The sequence below is a fragment of the Symphodus melops genome (genome assembly GCF_947650265.1).
Source record: "Symphodus melops genome assembly, chromosome: 7".
NCBI lineage: Eukaryota > Metazoa > Chordata > Actinopteri > Labriformes > Labridae > Symphodus > Symphodus melops.
In genome coordinates, this window is record NC_136697.1 from 25,626,233 (window position 1) to 25,653,101 (window position 26,869).

The 26,869-nt window shown below is 42.7% G+C and overlaps 2 protein-coding genes and 1 long non-coding RNA gene across 3 annotated transcripts; 1 reads left to right on the forward strand and 2 right to left on the reverse strand.

Annotated features, from left to right (window-relative positions):
• Positions 1-77: 77 nt before the first annotated feature.
• Positions 78-14,187, forward strand: LOC306826834. The gene is made up of 2 exons (XR_013779520.1): positions 78-801; positions 13,954-14,187. It is a non-coding gene; the product is annotated as an uncharacterized lncRNA (long non-coding RNA).
• Positions 1,130-12,455, reverse strand: LOC306826774 (integrin beta-1-like). The gene is made up of 16 exons (XM_079348296.1): positions 12,234-12,455; positions 10,575-10,635; positions 9,746-9,831; positions 8,650-8,869; positions 8,387-8,557; positions 8,083-8,285; positions 7,126-7,281; positions 6,902-6,997; positions 6,678-6,767; positions 6,195-6,335; positions 5,856-6,058; positions 5,357-5,595; positions 5,041-5,263; positions 4,511-4,743; positions 3,712-3,837; positions 1,130-1,269 (listed from the first exon to the last, which is right to left on the reverse strand). Exons 2-15 carry the CDS (start codon positions 10,633-10,635, stop codon positions 3,767-3,769), a joined length of 2,193 nt encoding a protein of 730 aa, XP_079204422.1. The 5' UTR covers positions 12,234-12,455; the 3' UTR covers positions 1,130-1,269; positions 3,712-3,766.
• A 579-nt stretch (positions 14,188-14,766) lies between the features above and the next one.
• LOC306826769 (integrin beta-1-like) lies at positions 14,767-26,342 on the reverse strand. The gene is made up of 16 exons (XM_079348287.1): positions 25,948-26,342; positions 22,509-22,569; positions 21,923-22,008; positions 20,805-21,027; positions 20,420-20,590; positions 20,039-20,277; positions 19,795-19,950; positions 19,598-19,693; positions 19,374-19,463; positions 19,084-19,224; positions 18,736-18,938; positions 18,318-18,556; positions 18,002-18,224; positions 17,353-17,585; positions 16,577-16,743; positions 14,767-14,886 (listed from the first exon to the last, which is right to left on the reverse strand). Exons 2-16 carry the CDS (start codon positions 22,567-22,569, stop codon positions 14,821-14,823), a joined length of 2,394 nt encoding a protein of 797 aa, XP_079204413.1. The 5' UTR covers positions 25,948-26,342; the 3' UTR covers positions 14,767-14,820.
• Between the last annotated feature and the right edge of the window lie 527 nt (positions 26,343-26,869).

The following is a 26,869-nucleotide window of genomic DNA, read 5'->3' on the forward strand; positions in this document are numbered from 1 at the left end:
TCACGCTCCACGGGGGATGAACTGGCACGTGATTGGCTGATAATGTCAAGACGAAGCCTTTTAGACGTTTAGCCGATTTTTATTTGACATTAAAGTCGCACTTTTACACCACTTTTTTGATGTTAGTCCGAATTTAAATGACTCACTTACCTTTATTTATTTCAAGTTGTCTATTTAAGATGGAAATCAGCGTGTCAAACACAAAATGTGAGTATTTTTAAACAGAGTTTGGCACAGATCAAAACACAGCTCAGTCCACTTCAGCACGGTTTCACCTTTATTTAACACGTTATTCATGTGTCCCACAACTAAGAAGAAGTAAAACCATTGCTGTACAGCAACCTTTAAACCCAACACCACGTGTCTATTTATCAGGATACATTTAATCGACTAGCACTTTATTTTCACTACCAGTTTGACAGGCTATAAACAAAAGAGAGAATCATTTAATACATAAACCTCCCACAACAGTAATTGCACAACAGGCTTCCAGCAGTGTTGGGTTAAATTGTTTCCAAGGTTTATTCAATAAATGAAGTCAGAAATGCAGAATTGCAAATGTAGATGTGTTGAAATAAAAAATAAAAAAATGATGACAACCTTTTTTTTTTTTTTTAATAAAACCCTTAAAAATTCAACAGATGTAGGCATTGACCCGTTACCACTGATGTTTTATTGCATTTACACCATTTCTTTTTTTTTTCCCATTAAAAAAACGTGTGATCAAAGCACCATGCAAGAGTAGGGTAGAGTTGCTGACATAATGAAAGAGTAGGACCCTTCCCCCAGATCAGAAACAAGGTATTTACAAAGCTCATTTAGTCAGCAATAAGGCAGTATTTGGCGTCGCTGTAAAGAATTAAGGACCTGAGTTGGCTTTAAATGAAGCGAGTAAACCCTGGAGCCAAACAGTAACACTTACTGATGTCCTTTACTTTAGAGAGGTTTTTTGAGTGTGTTTTTGAACGATGGATTACTACACACTCAGCATTGTATATATGGTTATTTGGAAAGGAACTTGTTGCCCATTATTAACATCTGGTTCATCCCTCAATAAAACACTGACTTGATGGTTTTTGTTTTTTAAAAGGCACAGCTAGGCGTTCATCATTTGACCTTGCTGGTCCTGTTACAAAAAAAAACCTACACATCAGTTGAACACATTCTCCCGAGGCAACAAAGAAAGAAAGAATGACAATCACATAAAAACCCATTTATAGTGGCAAAAGGCTTTGCTGTCATAACACTTTTGTAGATTGGATTCTCCCCCTGAGGAAGAGAGGAGAGCGAGAGTGAGTACCACAGGAGTGTCAAACAACATACACAGCACTCATGTCATAATAACACAACTCTAGTATTAGAATCAACAGTTTCAGATTAAGCTATGCTGTATCAAAGTCTGTGTCCAGAATGTTAAAAACACTGTCGCCCTGGTTTCAGCGGCTTGAGTTTGTCTGCTGCACTTCACTGACTGTCGCTCTGTTATCTTGAACGACTGCAGTCCAGTCTCCTCATAATATGCAAATGCTCCAAACTCTGCACGAGCAGCTGCATCCTGCAGTCGAAGCTGAAGTCAGAGTTTGTTACATCAGAACATGTTGGGTTGATCTGGAGTTGAACTGCAGAGATTTAAATGGGTTGATTTTCTTCCACATAAACTGTGGTTCCACTTCCAGTGTTTGGAGGAGTTTACAACACTACAACATGTTTGCCAGCCTGCATCAGGGTGAAGAGTTGATTTTCTGGCTTGAGAGGCCGTTTGGTTTTGCAGTCTTGTTAGGAAAGGTGATTTTGTCTTTTAAATATTCTCTTAAAACACTGAATAATTTGTGACTAAAGTAAAAGCTTTCCGTTTGAGCCTTCCCTTGAACTGCTGCCTTATTGTGGTGGGGGAGTTTGAGTACCCAAATGATCCTAGGAGCTACGTTGTCGGGTGCTTTATGCCCCCAGAAGGGTCTCCCAAGGCAAACAGGTCCTAGGTGATGGGTCAGACAAAAAGCAGTTCAAAATACCCCAGTGAAGAAAATGTCAACAAGAGCCGAGACGTCGCCGAGTACGCCGAGCCCCACCCTGGAGCCAGGCCTAGAGTTGGGGCTTGTAAGAGACTGCCTTTGCCTGTGGGGCTTGGCCGGGCTCAGCCCGAACGGAAGACATGGGTCCGTCCTCCTGTGGACCCACCACCCACAGAGGAAGCCGTAGGGGTCGGGTGCAATGGGTATCGGGCAGCAGTCGACGGCAGGGGCCTCGGCAACCCGATCCCCAGACATGGCTTCTAGCTGTTGGGACATGCAATGTCACCTAACTGGGAGGGAAAGGAGCCTGAGCTGGTGCGGGAGATTGAGAGTTACCGACGAGATAAAGTTGGGCTCTCCTCCATGCACAGCTTGGACTCAGGAACCCAGCTCCTCGAGAGGGGTTGGACTCGTCACCTCTCTGGAGTTGCCTGCGGTGAGAGGCAGAGAGCTGGTGTGGGCTTGCTCATAGCCCCACAGCTCAGTTGCCATGTGTTGGAGTTCACCCCGGTGAACAAGAGGGTCGTGACCCTATGCCTTCAGATCGGGGACAGGACCAAACAGCAGTGCAGAGTACCCGGCCTTCTTGGAGTCCCTGGGAGAGGGGCTGGATAATGCTCTGACTGTGCACGCCATTGTTCCACTGGGGGATTTCAATGTTCATGTGGGTACCGACAGAGCCTGGTTTGAATTGCCAGCAGTAAGTCGGATATGTTCCTGGTGTGTGTTCGCCTCCGGCAGGGCTGCCCTTTGTCACTGGTTCTGTTCATAATTTTTATGGACAGAATGTCAAGGTGCAGTCAGGACCGGAGGGGGTCCGGTTTGGGGACCACGGGATCTTGTCTCTGCTACACACAGCCAACAGGGGATACAAACTTTGACCTAAAGAGCTGCGCCCTTATCCCCATAGCTGGGATTCTGGAACTGGTTTATAGGGCTCTTGTAAATTCCTAACAGACAAACAGATGAACAAGTATGAAGACAAACAGGAAAAAGAAAATGAAGAACAGAGAAATACACTGTCAATGTTTTTGTGCAATTTAGAGCGTTACCTTCGCTGCTGTTTGCAGGGGACCAAAACATAAGCTGTGCTGCTTCTCTCTCCCCTGTTTTTTTTTTCTTTTCTCCCAGCAGCTTTCGGTTAAAATATGACTGAAGATCTGTAATTCCAGAAGTTTAGATACTTTTCTGTAGGATTGATCTTTAGATTACCAAGACTGTATTGTTTTAAAACATGGTATCATGAAAGAAAAGAGGCATTGAGAGGTACCCATTTGGCTGCAGAAGTAGTAGTAGTGAGTTGTTAGCGTGCCTCTCACCCAATCACAGCTGGGATTGGCCCCCGCGACCTCGAACGGGACAAGCGGTTTAAGATAATAAATAGATGGACGGAAGGATTTACGAGTGTCTAGAAATTGTGATCCATTGTGAGTGGGAGAAGGCCACTCCCAACCCTGAACAGATGTTCATCAAGGACAAAATGCTACAACTGTTTTTGAATCTATCTCCTCTTTTCTGCCAGCTACTTCACCAGTGGGACTTAAGCTGACTCGTACCGTCATCGACATGGAGAAGCATTTTTAATATCCATCAATGTATTAATTGTGTGATTTGGTGGGAGGTAAACTGAAACTGTCAAGTAGAGTAAAGTCTGAGTCCTGACTAAAGTTCCCATGACTCCTAGCTGTGATTGACTCACCGTGTCCCACTTGCCGTTCATCTTCTACGTCTCAAACTTGACAAACTCTCGGCGGTCATGGATGATCATCAGCAGCTTCTAACCAACTTCTCAAAATGTCACTGATGTCAGATTCTGCCGGGCAATCTGAAACAAAAAAAGATGCACACAAAAAAAGAACTGAAATCCACTGCTGGTGTTCCTAAAAAAAAAAGATCTTATCAGTTTAGCTGTTTTTAATCTGAGCCAATGAACACCAACATTACACCAATGGTGTTACAATTGTTTTTTCATTTGGGCAGCTTTGATACTGAAGGTAAAGGAGACGATCTGGCCATAAAATGTAACACAGTAGTGTCTACCAACAGTATGGATATTATCAATGATCTATTATCTCCCCTTTGTAAAAACATCCTCTGTCGAGTGACAGAAGCAAAAGCCATGGCCTTGGAGACCTGAGTACTTCCTCATTCCTCGTCTATGTGAGCGACACAAGGGAAAATAGAAAGGAGAGGTCGGGCTGTGTCGCTCGTGGGTTGATAGGACACTCACATAGGAATCAAGTGAAACATTTTCTTCCTCAAAAATTGTTTTAAAGTCCCTTCGAACATTGTCATGTGCACATTTTAAAGCTGTGACGGTCAATCCCTCGGCTATAGAACCAGACTGTAACTAATTGATTCTGTCTCTCTGGTTATGACACAGCAGTACTCTTACTCATCCTGGAGATGTGTGACTTGTGTGTTTTTGTAAACTTCTCTAAAGGCCCCTGGCAGAGTAAATGAACTGCTTCATCAACCAACTGAAGGTCCAGTCATACCCAGTTCTTCCACCACATAGACCTCCTTGGTGTCGTTCCTGTTGGCGTAGGTGTAGTACAACCAGCAGTCGTTGGCGTCTCGTTCCTTGCAGTGAGCCAGTGGGAAGCTCTGGTCTGTGGGCTGTGGGAGGCTGGCGCGATCCTTCACCTTAATCAGGTCGAAGTAGCTGCAGTCCCGCTTACACGTCTTCTTCTTCTCACCTTCCTCAAACGCTCTACACAGCACACACTCTCTGCGACAATAAAGAATGAGTTATTTACAATTGTACTCCTAATAAGAAGAAAAGTAAAGTCTCCACAACTTCTTCTTAATATGTCATATTATCCCATCCATCCCTTGTCTATACCGGGGGGGGGGAGTTCAGGAAAGCCCATACACTGTTATGATTTATGTGCTGGACCTCAGTGTAAGACCACGATTTCAAATGCACAATCTGGTTTTACGAATCAAAAATAGGGTCTAAGTCTGGCTGAAATCTTGCACCAGCTTTAAAAGGTTGTAGGTCTAGATTGTCCAGCTTCACACTCACTTGTGCTCTGTGCATACACCGGGACAGGTGGGACAGATCTCGCAGGTTGGACCCTGGAACTGGGGGGTAGTGCATCTGCACAGTCCACATTCACAATAACCGCGGCCATTACAGATCTGTCCATTGCTGGCGAGGCAGGTGGACGTCTCCAGGGAGCAGTCGCAGCCACTGCCTGTGTAGTTGGCATCACAGAAGCACTGCCTGCATTCACAGCGTCCGTGTCCTGGTAAAGTACAGGTGATAGCATGGCTCAGAACACAGCTAATGTTTATAAATCACATACACCCTCTGAATATGTTTGTGTCCTCATGCTCACCTCCACACAGCTTGTTGTTGGAGCGTTCACAGTTGAAGTTGTCACACTCACAGTATTTTCCGCTATACGCCTCCGCTGGGTTGTCCCGCTTCTTGCATTCACATGTACCGCAGACACAGTCTCCGTTGTTGCTGCAGATATCTGTACCATCGTCTTTTCTGCAGTTGGCATCCAGGTCCTCAGTCCTCACTTCGTCTGTGCTGCATTCGCAGAGACGGCCAATACGTCCCTCGTTGCACCTAAGACAGAAGATACAGAAATGTGCACCATTAGAGTCAAACATTATGATCCGGTGTTATTGTCTGTGTGGGGAAGAAGAGAAAAGTTTTCTCCTCATCTGTTTGTCGATGTTTCTTCTTTTTGGCGGCACAAAATCAGACACCTTAAATTTCTAATGAGTAACTCCATCTTTCAGCTAAAGAGGTAAAGTTGTGTACGCAGACTCAAAAAACTTTTAAGTCACTGATCAGGTCACTTTTTTTTTTTGCTTCCTACTCACTTGCAGACTCCACACTCGAAGGTCCCGTTGCCCTCGTGGCACTTCTCACTTTGGGGCTCTCCTTCTCTAGCGCAGTCACAGTCACAGATGAAGTTCAGAACGACCTCCACCTCCTCTGTGAAGCCCAGAGGTTTAATTTTTATGGTCTCACTCTTTCCAAGTGCTGGACACTTCTGGGTTTCGATGGAAATCTTGAAAGTCACCTAAAAACCAAAGGTGAATTTACAGGGTTAATGCATCTGTAAGGAGGAAGCCTTAATCATTCTTGTTCCATCTTTAAGAACGCACTCAACAAGAGTCAACTTTCTGTGGTTCAACTCAGAAAGGATTGCGACCCACCTCGTCTCCGATGGAGATATTCTGGCACTGTCTGCCTTTCTCGCCTGTTCCCTCCACACCGTTCTTGCAGATTGACTTGTAGGTGATGGAAACTCCCTCAGGTAGCCGGCCATTTTCCAGAATGACCTCTGATGGCAAAGACTGGACAAAAACCAGATAGATCAGACATTAAGTAGAGGCACGAGTTTTTGCAGTTACTGAACGACGTCTATGCAAAGTAAAAAACAATCGCATCTTTTTTTTGTTAAGATTTATTTTTGGCCTTTATTGATAGTGAGAGGAAAGTGGATAAAGGCGGAAACAGGGAGAGACATGCGGGAGGTGGGCCACAGGCCGGACGCGAGCCCGGGCCGCCCGCGCGAGGAGCAAAGCCTCGCTATATGGGACGCACGCGCTGCCGCTGCCCCACCGGCACCCCAACAATTGCATCTTTTAACGTTCCTTTGAAGCTTATTAAATAATATCAAGCTCCCTCTGACTCACTTTGTAAGCATCAATAATGAGTTTGATGACGTTGCTGGAGTTGGACGACAGCGTTCCCACAGCTGATTTGGGAATGAGATCTTTCAACTCCTGAAAGAGAAAAGAGTGAAAGGTAAGAACAGATAACTGTGCATCTTCCTTTTCAACTTCTCATGGAAGCCTTTTCATGAAATAGGCCGATATAAGTTAACACCCACATCATGTAAATAAGACACAAAGTATACCTTGTAAACAGGCTGGAATTCCTCCGTGACAGCAAAGATGGTCTGGATGTTGTGATCACTTAGCTTCTGAACCAGATGGGCGATGGAGGGGTAGTCCTATGACAAACGGGTAGAAACAAGATTAAAGAACTTTACAGCCATTCACTTCGATAAGAAAGTCAGGCTCGCGCAGATATGTGACTCTAAAACTGAAAACCAGGATTAAAACGATAAGTGATACATACATAGTCGTGGCTCATGGTGTACATGTTGTTCTCCAGGTGGCACCTCCCATCATTTGGCCGGACAATGCCGCCCAGTTTGCCGTCACCAGCGAAGTGGAAACCAGCGTCGGTGGAAAACACCAGCAGGCGAGTGACATTCCTCCAGCCAATTTGTTCCTAGAAGACAGAGAAGAAGGAGAGCTTGCATTGAAGAGACTTATCCAGTGACATACCGGTAGAGAAAAATCAAATCAATCAATCAATCTTTATTTATATAGCGTCAAGGCCATCCTTGGGGGGGGGGGGGGGGGGGGGGGGGGAGTTGTTTGGGCAGGCCATCCTCACCAACAGTCCCAAGGAACCTAAGAGAGCTCAGGAGCTCCCAGAAAAGGGAGAGGTTAGAATATAAAGATGACAAGCAGTAATAAGATATGAAAGCTGGGAGAGAAAGAGGGAGAGAGAGATAAGAGATCCTGGTACCAGTTCCCCCAGTAGTCTAGGCCTATAGCAGCATAACTATGAGCTGGTCCTAAGCCAGCCCTAACTATAAGATTTATCAAAAAGAAAAGTTTTAAGTCTATTCTTAAAAGTACCTAGTGTGTCTGCCTCCCGGACCCCGACTGGTAGACGATTCCAAAGGAGCGGTGCCTGATAACTAAAGGCTCTACCTCCCATAGTACTTTTAGAGACTATGGGCACCACGAGCAGGCCTGCATTCTGGGAACGTAATGTTCTTGATGGATAGTACGGTACAATTAACTCTTTAAGATACGATGGTGCCTGACCGTTTAGAGCTTTGTAGGTGAGCAGAAGGATTTTAAATTCTATTCTAGATTTTATAGGGAGCCAATGGAGAGAAGCCAATACAGGAGTAATGTGGTCCCTTTTCCTAGTTCTAGTAAGAACACGAGCTGCAGCGTTTTGGACGAGTTGGAGGGTCTTTAGAGATTTACCATAGCATTACCACACAGGTCTTACCTCACAGACCGCCACCTGCATGAGGGCGTCCAAGCCCCCCTCTGAAGAGTCCAGGTTTCCTGAGATCTGCTGCTGACTGACCAAACGGTTAAACTCATCTCCGTTGTGTGTCAGCTTCAGGACGTTCTTGTAGCTAGTGCAGTTCTGGTTCCCTGAGCAGGGGTTGCTGAGCCCAGCAGGCGTGGTGCTCATGTAACCGAAACCTAAAAGGAGCATGTGTTTTACTTTGGGTTGTAAACTTGTGAGGAGTATCACATATCTTTCACTTAATTATGTTCCTTTTTTCTGTGGTTAAGTTTCTCACCAATCCTGAAATCCGAGGTGATCTCCTGCATTTCCCTCATGAGGTCAGTGCCGAGGTTCTTCACGTTTTCCAAATCATCTTTCATGGAGAAGGAGAAGTCCATAAGGTAGTACAGGTCGATGGGGTAATCCTCAGCTCGCTTGAACTTTAGGTCAAAAGTCTGCGCCTCACCTTGAGGAAATGAAATGAGGATCTTTAGTGTCATATCAGAGAATAAAACATCAGCTGAGACATTTACTGATAAAAGGTGACATCATATTTACCTGATCTAAGTGTCAGGGTGAGTTTCTGGGGCTGGATCTGAGTGATCTGCTCCGGCTTCAGTTTCTCTGTCACGTCCTTGTTGCGGTTGGTGACAGGTTCATTTTTGTTGATCTCGATGCTTCCACGTGGGTTCTGAGTTTTGGTCACAGCGCAGTTTCTCTTCTTTAGGGAGGCCAGATCATCACAGCGAGCCGACGTCGGCTCTGTGGTGATGAAGTTCTGAGAAAACAGCACAGGAGTTTAAACTTTGTTTAAAAAAAAAGAGATCTTTTCAGAGATACGACCATGAGGTGTCATGGGGAATTAATGGTTACCAGACTGCACATTGAAGATTAAAAATCATTTGTTGAGATATGCATGCATATTAACTGCAGTGTTGGGATACAAAATAGATATTTTCACCTTGAATATTTTTACAAACTAACGCAGATTTCCCAACGATAACATTCAGGTTACTTTATTTGTAAATTTTGTTTAGTTACATCACACCACACAACACAACACAACACAGACAATACATAAAACACACAAAGTGCCAATGGGTACATGGGTTAAAGTGGTGAGGTGCATCGAGTACATATTTTCCAAAAGAGAAAGTAACAAACATGATCATTTGTCCTTGCTGGTTATATGCGGTATGTGCAGACAAATATTTAAAGAGCATCGACCAATTTAGACCAATTAGCATCTGGGATCAATTCATTGTACTTTTTAGTCTGTTTTTTATTTTATTTTTTATTTAGGGCTATTCTTTTCAGACATTCAAAAGTTGTTATATCAATCCGAAACCTCTTGCTTCTCATGTGATTTGAAACATCACCTTTGTATTTTAGAACCCACATCAGTGTGAGACACTACATAAAACACTGGAATTGTTTAGTTTCTGATATAGAAGATATTTCGTGTCACACGAGGGATAATAAATCTCTTCATTATGAAACGCACAAGATGATGATTACCAGCTGTGTTTATGCAATTCAAGCATTGAGCAAATCTGTCACACAAACCACAGAGGACAGTATGAGCGTGTCACTCCCACAGTGTCTCATTGATCTGATTAAACAGTTCAGTAAAAGCTTCATCCATTCAACTCACTTCGTCCGTGCACCATCCACACGTCTCGGAGACCTGGATGCATTCACCACATGACTGTGCGTTGGCCCTGATGCATATGCTCCCCTCTGAAAGAGACAAAACAAAGTTCCTCTCAACTGAGTCATTCTGCAAATGTTGCGGTCCCTTCACCACTGGATAACTTTCTATAAGTGTGAACGCAGCCATAAGCAGCTGTACACAGATCACAGGAGCACTTGTAAGATCATGTGGGAATTAGGAGAAAAATGTGCTAATGACATGTTGCTTTGTGTTTCTGAGGATATTGTTTTTAAGGAATGTTTAAAAAGTGAAGAAGAAAGCAAGTCTGTACATTGAGTCTTATTTTGAAATTGACTGGAAACTCGTTTTTTCCTTGTCTGACTTTCTGTCCGGCTCACTTTTTCTGTCTCGCTTGACACGAACCTCCTTGAAACAGACTTGCAACATGTAGGGAGCAGGGCTGTCGGCGCTGCAGGCCCGCTCATGTTTTGAAAGCATAACATTGATCAGTGGCAGCAAAGTGTGCCATAATGCACAGCGCTGAAGGACTGTGGTGCAGTAAGGATGTGGGATTTGACAGTTAGATACCCTCCAAGTTGTGTTTTATTGGGACTTGAAAAATTAAAAATTAAAATCTAAAAAGCGAGATTTGAGCATTACAAATAAAAAGTCACAAATGTAACAATGAACACTAAAGTGACTGTACTGCACTGGACAGTCTGTTAACAGATCTGAAGATACATCACACTTTAGCTCAGCTAATATTTCACAGTCAAGATAAGAAAAGCTGTGAAAGGTGTCAAATCTGAGGAAATGTCCTTGCTCTTACCTTGCTGAGCCGAGCTGCCGCCAAGGACTGCTGACAAGATCAAAAGTAACTGAAAATCCATCTGTAAGAGAAAACAAGAAATAAAACTTCGTGATGGAGGTTGAGTTGAGAGAAACATGGACAAAAGTTGTGTTAGTGATCTGCATCTCGTGGCTTTGTGCCTCTTTAAACAATAGATTTAACACTGATTAGACAATAGAAAAAAATAAATCAAGGCTGAAAAAGTGCTTGCTGGGGGTTTCTTTCTATCCTAATGTAACTTTTAGCATTTCTCAAACATGGAGCAATGATTCCCCCACACCCAGGTGGTGTCAATTGATCAGCACTTTTCAGACCCACATTGATTCAGACTGTGGTTTGAAAAAGTTCATGCTGTTACAGGCCTGTGCAAGACAGTTTGTTATCTGGGCGAGGCATCTAAGATAAGAGTCAGCGAGAGACAGATGGAGAGAGACTATGAGGACATAAATGTTGAGTTAAGAAGGAAAAAGTCTATGTGCATTGTGACATCAGCTGTGTCCAAGTGCTTTGTGTTTGGATTTCATGCCTTCAATTAAATACTGATTGTTAACTATTAATAAAACAAGTATTTATTTCAATAATTGACTGATACTGTAATATTATTTTGGTTGATCTCCGATTTAGGGGTGATGCTCTTCTTCTACACAAATGTTATGGTGCCCCGTGTGAGGCCTTCAATACACAGTCTTATACACAGTAATCCAAATGTTTTCATCCCTTAAGGGATTCGTCTGAAGATAATTCTCCTTTCTTTGGGAAATTACATTTTTGTACAGCCGTTTGTTTACATGTTCCACAACAAATAATCACAGAGTAAGAGATAGATCTGTTTATATCCATATTTTCATAAAGCAATTCTGCAACAGTGCAGCCTTAAAAAAAAAAAAAAAACTTCCCTCAAGCTATGATTTCTTAACAGCAAGGGAATGAGGCAGACAGGACAGATCTTGTCAAGCTTAAATACTGCACAGTCAACAGTCCTGATTCAGAGCCAAGGGCAAGGCTTAGCAAAACATTCTGGTAAACCAATATGGCTGGCTTTAACATGTTTTGATCTTCATGTATCCTCTTTTGTTTGACCAGATTGGGGTCTAGCTGAGGTTTGTTTCTTACAAGTTGAACTTCATGCAAATGTTTACGTTTGGCTCACCAATGCATGTTGTTTGGTTTTGTTCTATATGTATGTTTTGTTTTCGGGTTTAAAGCAGCAAATAAAGATCTGCACACCAAATAGCGCCCACATAAAGGAATTATTGACAAGTGATGTTTCGAGCCAGCATACTCCTCCATAACCTTCCATAAATCCCAGTTTAGCCTCACTGGCCGACTTTCTATGAAAAGCCCAGTTTAAGATTCTTTAACAGACTTCAGGTAAAACTTTTCCAAAATGACACAAAATTGTTTTTCAGAAGCCAGAACCCTGTTTGAATCAGTTTTGAATACAAAAGACTGGGAACAAAACTGTATATTGACCCTTAGATTATCCTTAATCCACACCCAAAGTTTTGCCCCAGAGGCAAGCATTCCTCCCTTCTGCACTTTTTTGTCTTTGATAGTGTTTCCACTCACTTCTTATTCTTTTTTACTGGAACATACTTGTAAATATTGATGAATGCAGCTTATTATATAAGAACTTACCTTAATGTGATGTTAAACTGTGGTTTCTGTTGTTTCAGATTAACATTGGTCCCCAAAAAGTGTCCTCTTAAGAGTGAAAACAAATGGTTCCCAAGGTGAAGCCGAGCTCACACTGTAACCCCCGTCTGCTTTGTTTTAGCTAATAAACTGCTCGGTGAGAGGTGGGGAGTCCCTGGCACCATCTGACCTGAACACGTTACAACAGCGACTCTCTTTTGCAACAGTGTGGCGTCAAAAAACAACCTCCACCCCAAGATATGATTACAGAAAAGGAATAAGGCAGACAGGACCGATCTTGTCAAGCTTACATATTGCACAGTCAACAGTCCTGATTCAGAGCAGAGAGCCAGGCTTGACAAGAGATTCTGGTAAACCATAATAACACGTCTTTCTCTTAATGTATCCTAAACCACAATTTATACGGTCCACAGTAAAGTTTGACCAGACTGGGGTCCAGCTAAGATGTGTTCCCCACAAGTTGAACTTCACACAAATGTTTCCATGTGTGGCTCACCAACGGATGTTGATTGGTTTTCTTCTATATATTCTTCTATAAGGCTCTTTAACTGTTTACAGGTCTCTTTTAATCAGCACATGTTTTTCTCTCCTTCACAGGTTATGTACATTATGCTATATAAGTTTTAAGTCTAATGCTAATGCCAACTGCACAGGTTTAACCTGTATCTATCGATCTATCGATCTATCGATCTATCTATCTATCTATCTATCTATCTATCTATCTATCTATCTATCTATCTATCTATCTATCTATCTATCTATCTATCTATCTATCTATCTATCTATGTTTTGTTTTCGGGGTTTAAAGTAGCAAATAAAGAACCATACACCAAGTAACGCTCACTTAAAGGATTTATTGACATGATGTTTTCGAGCCAATATACCCCTCCAAAGACTTTAAAGTGTTGCTCAAGGGTACAAAAACCAAGAAGTAACTTGAGTGAAATCAACCACGTCTCTGTTCATGAACAAATATTAAAGAAAGCTCCAATGTTGCAAGTAAGAAGTTATTTAAAAAAGAAAAGAAAAAAACGACAGACAACACGACTCTCCATAACGCTTTTGATATTACCAACCACCAGGTACTCCTATCTAAGCTGTACAATTACAAATCTCAGTCTGTATAAATATCATATGTCACCACATTTCACCACCAAAAGCTTGTAAAATAGACTCCATCTTAGGACCGTTGTTATTCAGCATCGACAAAAATGATCTCCGATCTGCATTTGATGGCATGGAGGCAGGGTGCGAAATATGGGGGTCCCATAACTCCTGCAAACAGCTCATTTGTTCAAGACATGGAGTCTCGAGCCAGTAAAATAAAAAACATCCTAAAAAAAGATATTTCACAACTGGCTTCCAGCAGTGTTGGAGTAAATTGTTTTCAAGGATTATTCAATAAATAATTTCAGAAATACAGAATTGCAAATATGGACGTGTTGAAATAAAAAAAAAGGCACTTAAGAACAATCATGACAGGTGGAACCTTTTCTTTTTTTATAAAACCCTTCAAAATTCAACAGATGTAGGAATCGACCCGTTTCCACTGATGTTTCAAACAGACATTGCATTTAGACCATTCCTGTTTCCTTTTTTTTTCTTCCGTTAAAAAATGTTTGATCAGAGCACCATACAAGAGTTGGGTATAGTTACTGACGTAAAAAAAAGCGGAGGACCCTTCCCCCAGATCAGAAACAAGGCATTACAACCAAAGCTCCTTTAGTAAGCAATAAGGCAGGTTTGCGAGTATTTGGCGTCGCTGTAAAGAATTAAGGACCTGAGTTGGCTTTAAATTAAGCGAGTAAACCCTGGAGCCAAACAGTAACGCTTACTGATGTCCTTTAGAAAGGCAGCCCAAGAAAAGATCTTTTCCAGACAAAAAGATTTATCATACATGATTGTTCAGGTGGATCAGAAGTCACTCAAACAACAACCACCCCCCTCCCCCCACCCCACCACTACATACATTCGCCTTAAATCCTGCTCTGTGAATACAAATATGGCTTAAAACAGAAACCAATACACACTGTAAACATGTCATTGCTAACACACAACTGGGGCTACATTTGGAGAGTTTCAATCCAAGGAAACATTCACACGGAGGGACAACTACTCAGAAAACAAGATTAGAGACACAATGAGACCTTTGCTCAGGTGGCAAACGATCGTAGGACTCTGAGTGTGTGTTTTTGAATGATGGATCACTACACACTCAGCGTTGTATACATGGTTATTTGGAAAGGAACTCTCGCTTGTTGCCCATTATTAACATCCGGTTCATCCCTCAATAAAACACTGATGGCTTGATGGGGGTTTTTTTTTTAAAAAGAGAAAGAAAGACAATCAAATAAAAAAACATTTATAAAGACTGTACACATTTTGTAAAAAAAATAAAAGAAAAACAAGTGAGTTAAAAAAAACCAAACAGAAATAGTGGCATTATGCTTTGCTATCATTTGGTGACTACAACAACACAGACAAACAGTGAGAGCATTAAAAAATCTACCCCTCCCTCCATCCCTGTTCTTTCTCCATACAGTGTTGTCACAAAGAAGGCAGAGCTCCATCATTTGCCCTCATACCTTGGGTTGACGACGGTGGTCACTGCACTTTTGTAGATCGGATTGTCCCCCTGAGAAAGAGAGGAGAGCGAGAGTGAGTACCACAGGAGTGTCAAACAACAAACACAGCACTCATGTCACATTAACACAACTCTGGTATTAAAATCAACAGTTTCAGAGAAACAAGCCTGTGTCCAGCTTGAGTTTTTCTGCTGCAGTTCACTGAAGTTGCTCTGTTATCTTCAACGGCTGCAGTCCAGTCTGCTCATAATATTCAAATGATCCAAACTCTGCACGAGCAGCTGCAGTTCAAAATACCCCATGAAGAACATATCAATAAGGACTGTGAAGTCGCCCATTATGGGGTAGCCATGGCCCCACCATAGAACCAGGCCTGGGGTTGGGGCTCATAAGTGTGGTCGGGCCTTTGCCTGCGGGGTTCGGCCAGACTCAGCCTTAACAGACAACACAGCCTCATCCTCCTGTGGACGCACCACCCACAGAGGATACCGTAGGGTTCAGGTGCAATGTGGATCAGGTAGCAGTCGACGGCAGGGGCCACGGCGACCCGATCCTCGGACACAGCTTCTGGTTGTTGGGACATGGAATGTCACCTCACTGGGGGGGAAGGAGCCTGAGCATGTGTGGGAGGTCGAGAGGTATAGTCTGGCTCACCTCCATGCACAGCTTGGGCTCTGGAACCCAGCTCCTCGAGAGGGGCTGGACTCTTCACTTCTTTGAAGTTGCTCGCAGTGAATGAGAGGGTCATGTCCCTACGCCTTCGGGTAGGGGACAAGTCTACAGACCGAACAGCAGTGTGGAGTACCCGGCCTTCTTGGAGTCCTTGGGAGGGATGCTGGATTGTGCTCCTACTGGGGACTCAATTGTTCTACTAGGGGACTTCACCTCACACTTGGGAAATGATAGTGAGACTTGGAGGGGGGTGATTGGAATTAATGGCCACCCCGATCTTCACCCAAGCAGGGTCTGTTATTGGACTTCTGTGCTAGTCACAGTTTGTCCATAACAAACATCATGTTCGGGCACAGGGTTGTCCATAAGTGTACGTGGCACCAGGACAACATTTCTAGCTCATAGGACTCCTGAGACAGCTGAAGGGTACCGGCAGGCGTGCCGCAGCCCAGGCTATTATCGAGGCAAAAACTTGGGCTTTGGAGGAGTTCGGGAAGGCCATGGAGGAGGACTTTCATATACAGCCTCAAGGAAATTCTGGCAAAACATTGCCTCAGGAGGGGGAAGCAGTGCTTCACCAACACTGTTTACGTTGGAGGTGGGGAGCTGCTGACCTCAACTGGGGATGTAGTCGGGCGGGTGAAGATATACTTCGAGGATCTCCTCAATCCCATGTCACATCTTCCACTGTGAAAGCATGGCCTGAGTCCTCAGACGTAGACTTTTCCATCACCCAAGTCAAAGTCACCGAGGTGGTTGGCAAGTTCCTCCATGCCAAGGCACCGGGGATGGATGAGATCCACCCTGAGTATCTTAAGTTTCTGGATGTGCAGGGCCTGTCATGACTGACACGTCTCTTTATCATCGCATGGCAGTCGGGGACAGTGCCTCTGGACTGGCAGACCTGGGTGTTGGTCCCTTTTTCTGAGAAGGGGGATAGGAACTCTGAACTCTGTCTGGGCTGCCTATTGTCAGCCGTTCTGTTCAAAAAAATGTAAGGGCTGTCAAATAGAGTTAAGGCTGAGCCCTGACTGAAGTTCCCATGACTCCTAGCTGTGATTGACCCACCGTGTCCCACTTGGCGTTCATCTTCTCCTTCTCAAACTTGGCAAACTCTCGGCGGTCATGGATGATCATGAGCAGCTTCCAGATGAGCAGCAGAGCCAGGCCGATCAACACGATGCCAGCAACAACACCAGCCACGATGGGGATGATGTTAGCTCCTGCCAGGCACTCTAAAAAGGAGAAAATGCTAAAAAAAACAAAACCCCAACAAACTGAAATCCACTGCTGCTGTTCTAAAAAGAAAAGGATCTTGTCAGTTTGGCCTTTTTTAAACTGAGCCAATGAACACCAATATTACAGCAATGTTGTTGCAATTGCTTTTTTTAATTTTGGAAAGCTTTGATCCTGGAAGTAACCAAGGAGAGTTGGCCATAAAATGTAACACAGTAGTGTCTACCAACAACACGGATATTATCAACAATCTGCTATCTCCACTTGTAAAACATGCTCTGTTGAGGGACAGAAGTAAAAGCCATGGCCTTGACATGTTGTTTCATGTGAAGCATTTTCTTCCTCGAAGTCTTTTGCAAAGTCCATTTGTACATTCTCATGTGCATGTTTTAAAGCTGATGGTCACTTTCCCGGCCCAATAACCGGACTATTACTTATTGATTCTGTCTCTCTGGTTATGACACAGCAGTACTCTTTACTCTTACTCGTCCTGGAGCAGTATTACTTGTGTTGTTGTGTTTGTGCATATACAAAGTTAAAAACTTTTCTAAAGGACCCTGGTGGAGTAAATGAACTGCTTCATCAACCAATTGAAGGTCCAGTCATACCCAGTTCTTCCGCCACATGGACCTCCTCAATGTTGTTCCTGACAGCATAGGTGTAGTGGAACCAGCAGTCGTTGGCATCTCGTTCTTTGCAGGGAGTCAGTGGGAAGCTCTGGTCTGTGGGCTGTGGGAGGCTGGCACGATCCTTCACCTTAATCAGGTCGAAGTAGCTGCAGTCCCGCGTACACGTCTTCTTCTTCTCACCTTCCACAAACGCTCTGCACTGCACACAATCTCTGCGACAACAAAGACTCTGAGTTACTTAAGACTGTAGTCCTAATAACAGGAAAAGTAAAGTCTCCACAACTTCTTAATATGTTGTATAATCCCATCCATCCATTGTCGATACCACTTTTCTGGTTCAGGGTTGTGGGGGGCTGAAGCTGATCCCACCTGTCATGGGGCGAGTCACAAGACAGGAATACAAACCCGAAACCATACACATCTATGTCAAATAGGCTCTGTTCTGAAAGAAGGCTCAACGTATTCCTCCATGAGAAACAAAGATAAACTCTATTTGAGTTCAGTAAAGCCTGCACAATTGACAATGCACAATCTGGTTTTACTAATCCAAAATAGGGTCTAAATCAGGATGAAATCTTGCACCAGCTTTACAAGGTTGTAGGTCTAGATTGTCCAGCTTCACACTCACTTGTGCTCTGTGCATACACCGGGGCAGGTGGGACAGATCTCGCAGGTTGGACCCTGGAATTTGGGGTCACTGCATTTGCACATTCCACATTCACAAGAACCACGGCCATTACAGATCTGTCCGTTCTTGGCGAGGCAGGTGGACGTCTCCAGGGAGCAGTCGCAGGCACTGCCTGTGTAGTTGGCATCACAGATGCACTTCCTGCATTCACAGCGTCCGTGTCCTGGTAAAGTACAGGTGATAGCATGGCTCAGAACACAGCTAATGTTTATAAATCACATACACCCTCGGAATATGTTTGTGTCATAATGCTCACCTCCACACAGCTTGTTGTTGAAGAGGTCACAGTTGAAGTTGTCACACTCACAGTATTTTCCGCTATACGCCTCCGCTGGGTTGTCCCGCTTCTTGCATTCACATGTACCGCATACACAGTCTCCGTTGTTGCTGCAGATATGTGTACCATTGTCTTTTCTGCAGCTGGCATCCAGGTCCTCAGTCCTCACTTCGTCTTTGCTGCACTCGCAGAGACGGCCTATACGTCCCTCGTTGCACCTAAGACAGAAGGTACAGAAATGTGCACCATTAGAGTCAAACATTATGATCCGGTGTTATTGTATTATTGAGTAACTCCATCTTTCAGCTAAAGAGGAAAAGTTGTGTTAAACCACTCAAACAAACAACACATTCTTTACGTCACTGATCAGGTCACTTTTTTTTTGCTTCCCACTCACTTGCAGGCTCCACACTCGAAGGTCCCGTTGCCCTCATGGCACTTCTCACTTTGGGGCTCTCCTTCTGTAGCGCAGTCACAGTCACAGATGAAGTTCAGAACGACCTCCACCTCCTCTGTGAATCCCAGAGGTTTAATTTTTATGGTCTCACTCTTTCCAAGTGCTGGACACTTCTGGGATTCAATGGAAATCTTGAATGTCACCTAAAAACCAAAGGTGAATTTACAGGGTTAATGCATCTGTAAGCAGGAAGCCTTAATCATTTTGGTTCCAACTTCAAGAAAGCACTCAACCAGAGTAAACTTACTGTGTTTCACATGTTTCAACTCAGAAAGGATTGCGACCCACCTCGTCTCCGATGGAGATATTCTGGCACTGTCTGCCTTTCTCGCCTGTTCCCTCCACACCGTTCTGGCAGGTTGACTTGTAGGTGATGGAAACTCCCTCAGGCAGCTCGCTGTTTTCCAGAATGACCTCCGATGACAAAGACTGGACAAAGACAAGAGAGATCAGACAATAAGGAGAGGCACAAGTTTTTGCAGGCACTGAAGAACGTTTGTGCAAAAATAAAAAACAATCCAATGTTTTAAACTTCTACTAAAGCTTATTAAATAATATCAAGTTTCCTCTTGACTCACATTGTAAGCATCAATAATGAGTTTGATGACGTTGCTGGAGTTGGACGACAGCGTTCCCACAGCTGATTTGGGAATGAGATCTTTCAACTCCTGAAAGAGAAAAGAGTGAAAGGTAAGAACAGATAACTGTGCATCTTCCTTTTCAACTTCTCATGAAAACATTTTCATGAAATAGGCCGATATAAGTTAACACACACAAAAAGTAAATAAGACACAAAGTATACCTTGTAAACAGGCTGGAATTCCTCCGTGACAGCAAAGATGGTCTGGATATTGTGATCACTTAATTTCTCAACCAGATGGCCAATGGACGGGTAGTCCTATGACACATGGGTGGAAACGAGATTAAAAAGTTAATGAAGGACTCAGCTTCCAATACAAATGAAAGACAGTTTGGTCTTATCTGGGCAAAGATACATACATAGTAGTGGCTCATGGTGTACATGTTGTTCTCCAGGTGGCATCTCCCATCATTAGGCAAGACGATGCCGCCCAGTTTGCCGTCACCAGCGAAGTGGAAACCAGCGTCGGTGGAAAACACCAGCAGGCGAGTGACATTCCTCCAGCCGATTTGTTCCTGGAAGATAGAAGAAGGAGAGCTTGCATTGAAGAGACTTATCCAGTGACGTACCGGCAGAAAAAGCAAAACAGACGACAGGTCTTACCTCACAGACCGCCACCTGCATGAGGGCGTCAAAGCCCCCCTCTGGAGAGTCCAGGTTTCCTGAGATCTCCTGCTGACTGACCAAAAGGTTAAACTCGTCTCCGTTGTCTGTCAGCTTCAGGACGTTCTTGTAGCTGAAGGGGCTGGCGCACTTCTCGCTCCGTGGACAGGGGTTGCTGAGCTTGCCAGGCATGGTGCTGATGTATGGCATGACGGTCTTGTCAACAAATGAGCCGAAACCTAAAGATAGATAGATACTTTATTGATCCCGAGGGAAATTCAAGAAAGCAGCATGTGTCTTACTTTGGGTTGTAAACTTGTGAGGAGTATCACACATCTTTCACTTAATTATGTTCCTTTTTTCTGTGGTTAAGTTTCTCACCAATCCTGAAATCCGAGGTGATCTGCTGCATTTCCCTCATGAGGTCAGTGCCGAGGTTCTTCACATTTTTTAAATCATCTTCCATGGAGAAGGAGAGGTCCATAAGGTAGTACAGGTCGATGGGGTAATCCTCAGCTCGCTTGAACTTTAGGTCAAAAGTCTGCGCCTCACCTTGAGGAAATGAAATGAGGATCGTGTCATATCAGAGAATGAAACATCAGCTGAGACATTTACTGATATAGCTTCAGCAGGCTGAGTCTCACAGCAGAAGGTATCAAAGGTTTAATTGAGCCTTACTGAAAAGACGTACAACTCTGAAACCCAAATCTTGTGATTTTTTTCAGATAAATAAGATACTTTTTGTAGAAGGTAACATCATATTTACCTGATCTAAGTGTCAGGGTGAGTTTCTGGGGCTGGATCTGAGTGATCTGCTCCGGCTTCAGTTTCTCTGTCACGTCCTTGTTGCGGTTGGTGACAGGTTTGTTTTTGTTGATCTCGATGCTTCCACGTGGGTTCTCAGTTTTGGTCACAGCGCAGTTTCTCGTCTTTAGGGAGGCCAGATCGTCACAGCGAGATGACTTAGACTCACCTATGGTGAGGAAGTTCTGAGAAAACAGCACCAACGAGTTTAAATGACAACAAACCCAAGTACTTTCTAAACATTGTTTCATGGGTTTAAACCTTGTTGAGATAAATCTGAAAACTTTTCAGGGATAAGACAGATATCAGGAGGATTTGATTTTCAGGCTGTACATTGAAGTTTAAGAATAATTTGTTAATAAGATGTACATGTAGGGCTGCTGTGGCTCAGTTGGTAGAGTCGTCGCCCCTCAATCGGAAGGTTGAAGGTTCGATCCCCAGCTCCTGCGAGCCACATGTCCGATGTGTCCTTGGGCAAGACACTTAACCCCAAATTGCTCCCCCTGCTGCGTCTGGGGCGTATGAATGTGCGTGAATGGATAGATTCTGGATGGGCCACATATCCAGCCCATCAGTGTGAATGGGTGTGAATGGGTAGGTGTGATGGGTAGGTGTAAAAGCGCTTTGAGTAGTCGGAAGACTAGAAAAGCGCTATACAAGCTCAAGTCCAAGTCCATTAACTTCAATGTTGGGATACAAAAAAAGTTATTATATTAATATTTTGCCAAACTAACGCAGATTTCCAAAAGATAATGTTCAGGTTATTTCATATACCAATGGGTAAATGTAGTTTAGTTACATCACTGATAGCTGGAGAGGTGCCAGTTGAGTTGAGTTGCCCTTGAGCAAGGCAAACATTGAATCTTGTTTCATTAAATTGTTAAGAAGCCTATCTGCTTAAGTCTCTGCATTATGTAACGCACAAGATGATGATTACCAGCTGTGTTTGTGCAATTCAAAAATTGAGCAAATTTATCACACAAACCACAAAAGGACAGGAAGAGCGCGTCACTCCCACAGTGTCTTCATTTTCATCCTCTGATTAAACAGTTCAGTGAAAGCTTCATCTATTCAACTCACTTCGTCCGTGCACCATCCACACGTCTCGGAGACCTGGATGCATTCCCCACATGACTGTGCGTTGGCCTTGATGCATATGCTCCCCTCTGAAAGAGACAAAACAAAGTTCCTCTCAGCCAACATGATACAAACAAGTTTCCATTAGTTCACTAACTCAAAGCAGCTTTGGGTTTTGGCTGGAAAATATAACGCCCCTCCTATTTCAGACAACTGAGTCATTCTGCAAATGTTGCGGTCCCTTCACCACTGGATAACTTTCTAAAAGCATGAAAACAGCCATAAGCAGCTGTACACAGATCACAGGAGAACTTGTAAAATCATGTGGAGGATGTGGAATTTGGCAGTCAGATACCCTCCAAGTTGTGTTTCAGTGGTACAAAACTAAAATCTAAAAAGCAAGATTTTAGCATTACAAATAAAAAGTCACATAAAAGAGTAACAATGGACACTAAAGTGACTGTACTGCACTGGACAGTCTGTTAACAGAGCTGAAGATACATCACACTTTAAGTCCAATAATATTTCACAGTCAAGATAAGAAAAGCTGTGAAAGGTGTCAAATCTGAGGAAATGTCCTTGCTCTTACTTTGCTGAGCCAAGCTGCTGCCAAGGACTGCTGACAAGATCAAAAGTAACCGAAAATCCATCTATAAGAGAAAACATGAAATAAAACTTATTGATGGAGGTTGAGTTGAGAGAAACATGGACAAAAGTTGTTAGTGATCTGCATCTCATGGCTTTGTGCCTCTTTAAACAATAGATTTAACACTGATTAGACAATAGAAAAAATAATCAAGGCTGTAAAAGTGCTTGCTGGGGATTTCTTTCTATCCTAATATTACTTTTAGCATTTCTCAAACATGGAACATTGATTCCCCCACACCCAGGTGGTGTCAATTGATCAGTATTTTTCAAATCGACATGCTTGTTTCTGTGGTTTAAAAAAGTTCATGCTGTTACAGGCCTGTGCAAGACGGTTTGTCATCTGGGCGAGGCATTGAAGTTAAGAGTCAGCGAGAGACATACAGAGAGAGACAGAGAGAGACATAAATGTTGTGCTAAGAAGGAAAAATTCGCTTATAAAAAGTCCCTCCAGCCTGAACCTGGACTTGTCTTTTTTGGCTGTACACAAACAATAACTCTGCCTGCTACAATGTGGCAACCTCTGGAACTGGGACTGATTGTTGCAAAGAGACTAATATTGAAAGAATGGAAGACTCCTAATCCTCCTTCCTTCCAACTGTGGGTCACTGATATGTTATCATCAATACAAATGGAAAAACTCTGCACTAGCTCATCGAACACTTTTTCCAGCAAGTTTATTTACGTAAAACCCAACATAAATGTTGACCTCATATTAGCTCCTGCAAAACCCCAACATTATGGTGCCCCGTGTGAGGCCTTCTACACTAACATTATGGTGCCCCGTGTAAGGCCTTCAATAAACCAACTTTGTTGCATTGCGTTATACACATTAATGCAAACGTTTAATTCTTAAAGGTATTCTTCTGATGAAAATTCTCTATTCTTCGGGAAATTACATTTTTGTACAACTGTCTGTTTCCACAACAAATAATCACAGAGTTATAGGCCTGTTATAGGCCTGTCTTTATCTATATTTTCATAGAGCAATTCTGCAACAGTGCAGCACCAAAAAATAAAAAAATAAAAAAAATCCCCCTCAAGCTATGATTCCTCTACAGCAAGGGAATAAGGCAGACAGGACAGATCTTGTCAAGCTGAAATACTGAACAGTCAACAGTCTTGATTCAGAGCCAAGGGCAAGGCTTGACAAAAGATTCTGGTAAACCAATATGGCTGGCTTTAACATGTCTTGGTCTTAATGTGTCCTTAACCACAGTTTACGGTTTGCATTGTTAGGCCTATTTTTGGGGGTCTGAAGCCTCCCTAAAATGTTCTTAAGCCCCTCTAAATAATTTGGTGTTTTTATATTAAAATTTTTTTTTTTTTTTCAAAACGTGCTTACAAATTAAATATAAAGTGGCCAGAATATGTGCTTAAATAAATAATGATATAATCTGTCATTATTTACTTAAATATGATCATGTTTCCCTTCACTTCATTGTGTGAGGTAGAGAGGCTCTTCAGCGCGTCCTTATCCAATCCATTCCACTTGTTCATATAGAGACTGCCCACGTGACTGAAAATCCAGTCCGCGTTTTCCCTGCGACCGAGCTTGCACTCCTGCAGCGCGTGCACACCGAGCGACTACAACACAGACTGTATTAGAACAGCGTTAGGAGAAGGACGTGAATGCAGAATGGATATAAGAAAATGTTTCAAGAAAGTAAGTATTCTTCTCTGCTGTTAGTAATAATTAGTTAGCCCCCAGCTAACAGCAGAAAGTCCCATGTAATGAACCAAGTGCTCCCTGTTTAACAAATAAAAACCTAGCTTGCACAGTATGCACGTCTCACGTGTTTCGTTGTTAGTTACTTTAAAGCTCTAAAACAATTCTGCTACTTAGCTTGCTAGTTAGTCTGAAATGCATTGTGAAGGCCCTGGTTGTTTATGGAGTTAAGTGTGCACTCTCTTTACCATATACCATGATGTCCTTCCTTCAGCTGTGTTTCTCACTTTATCCATGATTACACACCTGAAACAGGAGCTGAGCTCATTCACTATGATTATCATCACTGGATAATAACAATACTAATAATGATAACAATACACTAATAATAATATTAATTACTCCACTATCCCATTGACAGGAGCCACCCCATAGGAGTCAGGACAGAGGAGCACAGGGAGTGAGAGGGCAGAGATCTCTACTGGAAAGGTGAGTCTAAAGGATTTCACAGGATAGAGTCATTAGAGATGCAGACAATCTTTGAATATGATGGAAATCAACTCAATATGAAACATTTCACTCAAGGTGCCCCATTTAAGGCTTATTTAACTTGAGTTTAGATTAAGGAGAGTAAGGATTAGAAAGTGGAGAAAGCCAATATTCTCCACATAGCCTGTATTTATATATTTATATATATAGTAATAATTAATTTCTCAGTCTTTGTTAGCTGTTTGTGAAATGTTGTGTTTGCGTGCTACGTTTGCTCACATCCTGTGCATCTCTTGGGGGCTAAGCCTCCCCTGTCCTTAAAACCTAGTGACGCCCCTGCGGTTCACAGTAAAGTTTGACCAGACTGGGGTCTAACTCGGGTTTGTTCCTCACAAGTTGAACTTCATGCGAATGTTTACGTTTGGCTCACCAACGCATGTTGTTTGGTTTTTTTACAATATGTATGTTTTGTTTTCGGGTTTAAAGCAGATAATAAAGATCTGCACACCACATAGCGCCCACTTAAAGGAATTATTGACACGTGATGTTTCGACACAACATGCTCCTCCAAAGACTTGAAAGTGTTGCTCAAGGTTACAACAACAAAGAAGTAACTTAAGTAAAATCAAACATGTCCGTATGTAGAAATGTGAAAGAAAGCTCCTGACGAACTGAGAAATGTCTGGTTAGACAAATGGACCCACTAGTTATTTAAACAGCAGTCCTGAAGAAGATCAGATGGTTTTGAAATACAATCTCGACTCTAATCCTCCTCTCTCATTTTAAGTACAAGTCAACACCTCTGTGATTGATTACTTTTTTTTTTTTTTTTTAATCATGACAGAAATAAATCTGACTATGTTCCCACGCTTTAATCCTCCATAAATCCCAGTTCGGCCACACAATGAGACTCACTGGCCGACTTTCTATGGAAAGCCCAGTTTAAGATTCTTCAACAAACTTCAGGTTCAACTTTTCCAAAATGTCACAAAATTCCTTTTTAATGAGCCAGAACCAGGTTTGAATCAGGTTTGAATACAAAAGACTTGGAAAACAAACTGTATATTTTAGATTATCCTTAATCCACACCCTAAGTTTTACCCTGGAGGGGAGCATTCCTCCCTTCTGCACTTTTTTGTTTTTGTTATCACTTGCTCCTTTTTCTTTTCTACCGTGACATACTTGTAAATATTGATGAATGCCGCTTGGTATGTGAAAAACTTACCTTAATGTGATGTTAAACTGTCGTTTCTGTTGTTTCAGAGTAAAATTGGTCCCCAACAAGTGTCCTCTTGAGAGTAAAAAGAAATGTTTCCTGAGGTCAGCTCACTCTGTAACCAGGGTCCGCTTTATTTTAGCTAAAAAGAAACTGCCCTGTGAGAGGTGAGGAGTCCCTGGCACCATCTGATCTGAACACGTTACAACAGCGACTCTCTCTTTTTTATGACCTAGTTCAACAAACTTTTATCCATTTTGTTCATAGAGCAATTCTGCAACAGTGCGGCATTAAAAAAACCCTCCTCAAGCTCTGATTTCTTTACAGGAAGGGAATGAGGCAGACAGGACAGATCTTGTCAAGCTTAAATACTGCACAGTCAACAGTCGTGATTCAGAGCTGAGGGCAAGGCTGGACAAGAGATTCTGGTTAACCAATATGGGCAGCTTTAACACGTCTTGGTCTTACTGTATCACGCCAAGGAGCGCCCACTTAAAGGATTTATTGATAAGTTTCGAGCCAAGCTGTAAGCCTGTAAAAACTTCCACCAATATCAGGCATGTATTGGCACAATGGACAGTTTTCCAACATGCCCCATGTTTTCTCAACATCACACTTTATATCCTACTTTTAATTTTATACACAACACTTCGACTTATTCTCAACTTGTCTTCTTTGTTCACACATTTGGTCTATTTTCTCTACATTTGACTTTAAGATGTTATAAAGTATTGTTATAATCAAGGCTTTTTACTTAATATTTAAGTAACTTTATACTTTACACTTGATTCCATCAGAAGAAAAATGTAGATTTAATAACGATGACAAATTATGGAAACTACAAATTAATGCAAGTGATTCACACCTAGCCAAAGTAGCTGTTGTCTTCTTAATAACAAATGTCCCCAAATACTGCTAGTGTTATTTATTA

Coding starts and splice junctions, on each gene's coding strand:
- LOC306826774 (XM_079348296.1), bottom strand. CDS start 10,635: ATGGATTTTCAGTTACTTTTGATCTTGTCAGCAGTCCTTGGCGGCAGC. Junction 7,282..8,082: donor TGCAGGTGGCGGTCTGTGAG/GTAAGACCTGTG, acceptor TCTGTCTTCTAG/GAACAAATTGGCTGGAGGAA. Junction 6,336..6,677: donor TCATTATTGATGCTTACAAA/GTGAGTCAGAGG, acceptor GTTTTTGTCCAG/TCTTTGCCATCAGAGGTCAT.
- LOC306826769 (XM_079348287.1), bottom strand. CDS start 22,569: ATGGATTTTCGGTTACTTTTGATCTTGTCAGCAGTCCTTGGCAGCAGC. Junction 22,009..22,508: donor CAGCAGCTTGGCTCAGCAAA/GTAAGAGCAAGG, acceptor TGTCTCTTTCAG/AGGGGAGCATATGCATCAAG. Junction 20,278..20,419: donor CACCTCGGATTTCAGGATTG/GTGAGAAACTTA, acceptor ATCTATCTTTAG/GTTTCGGCTCATTTGTTGAC.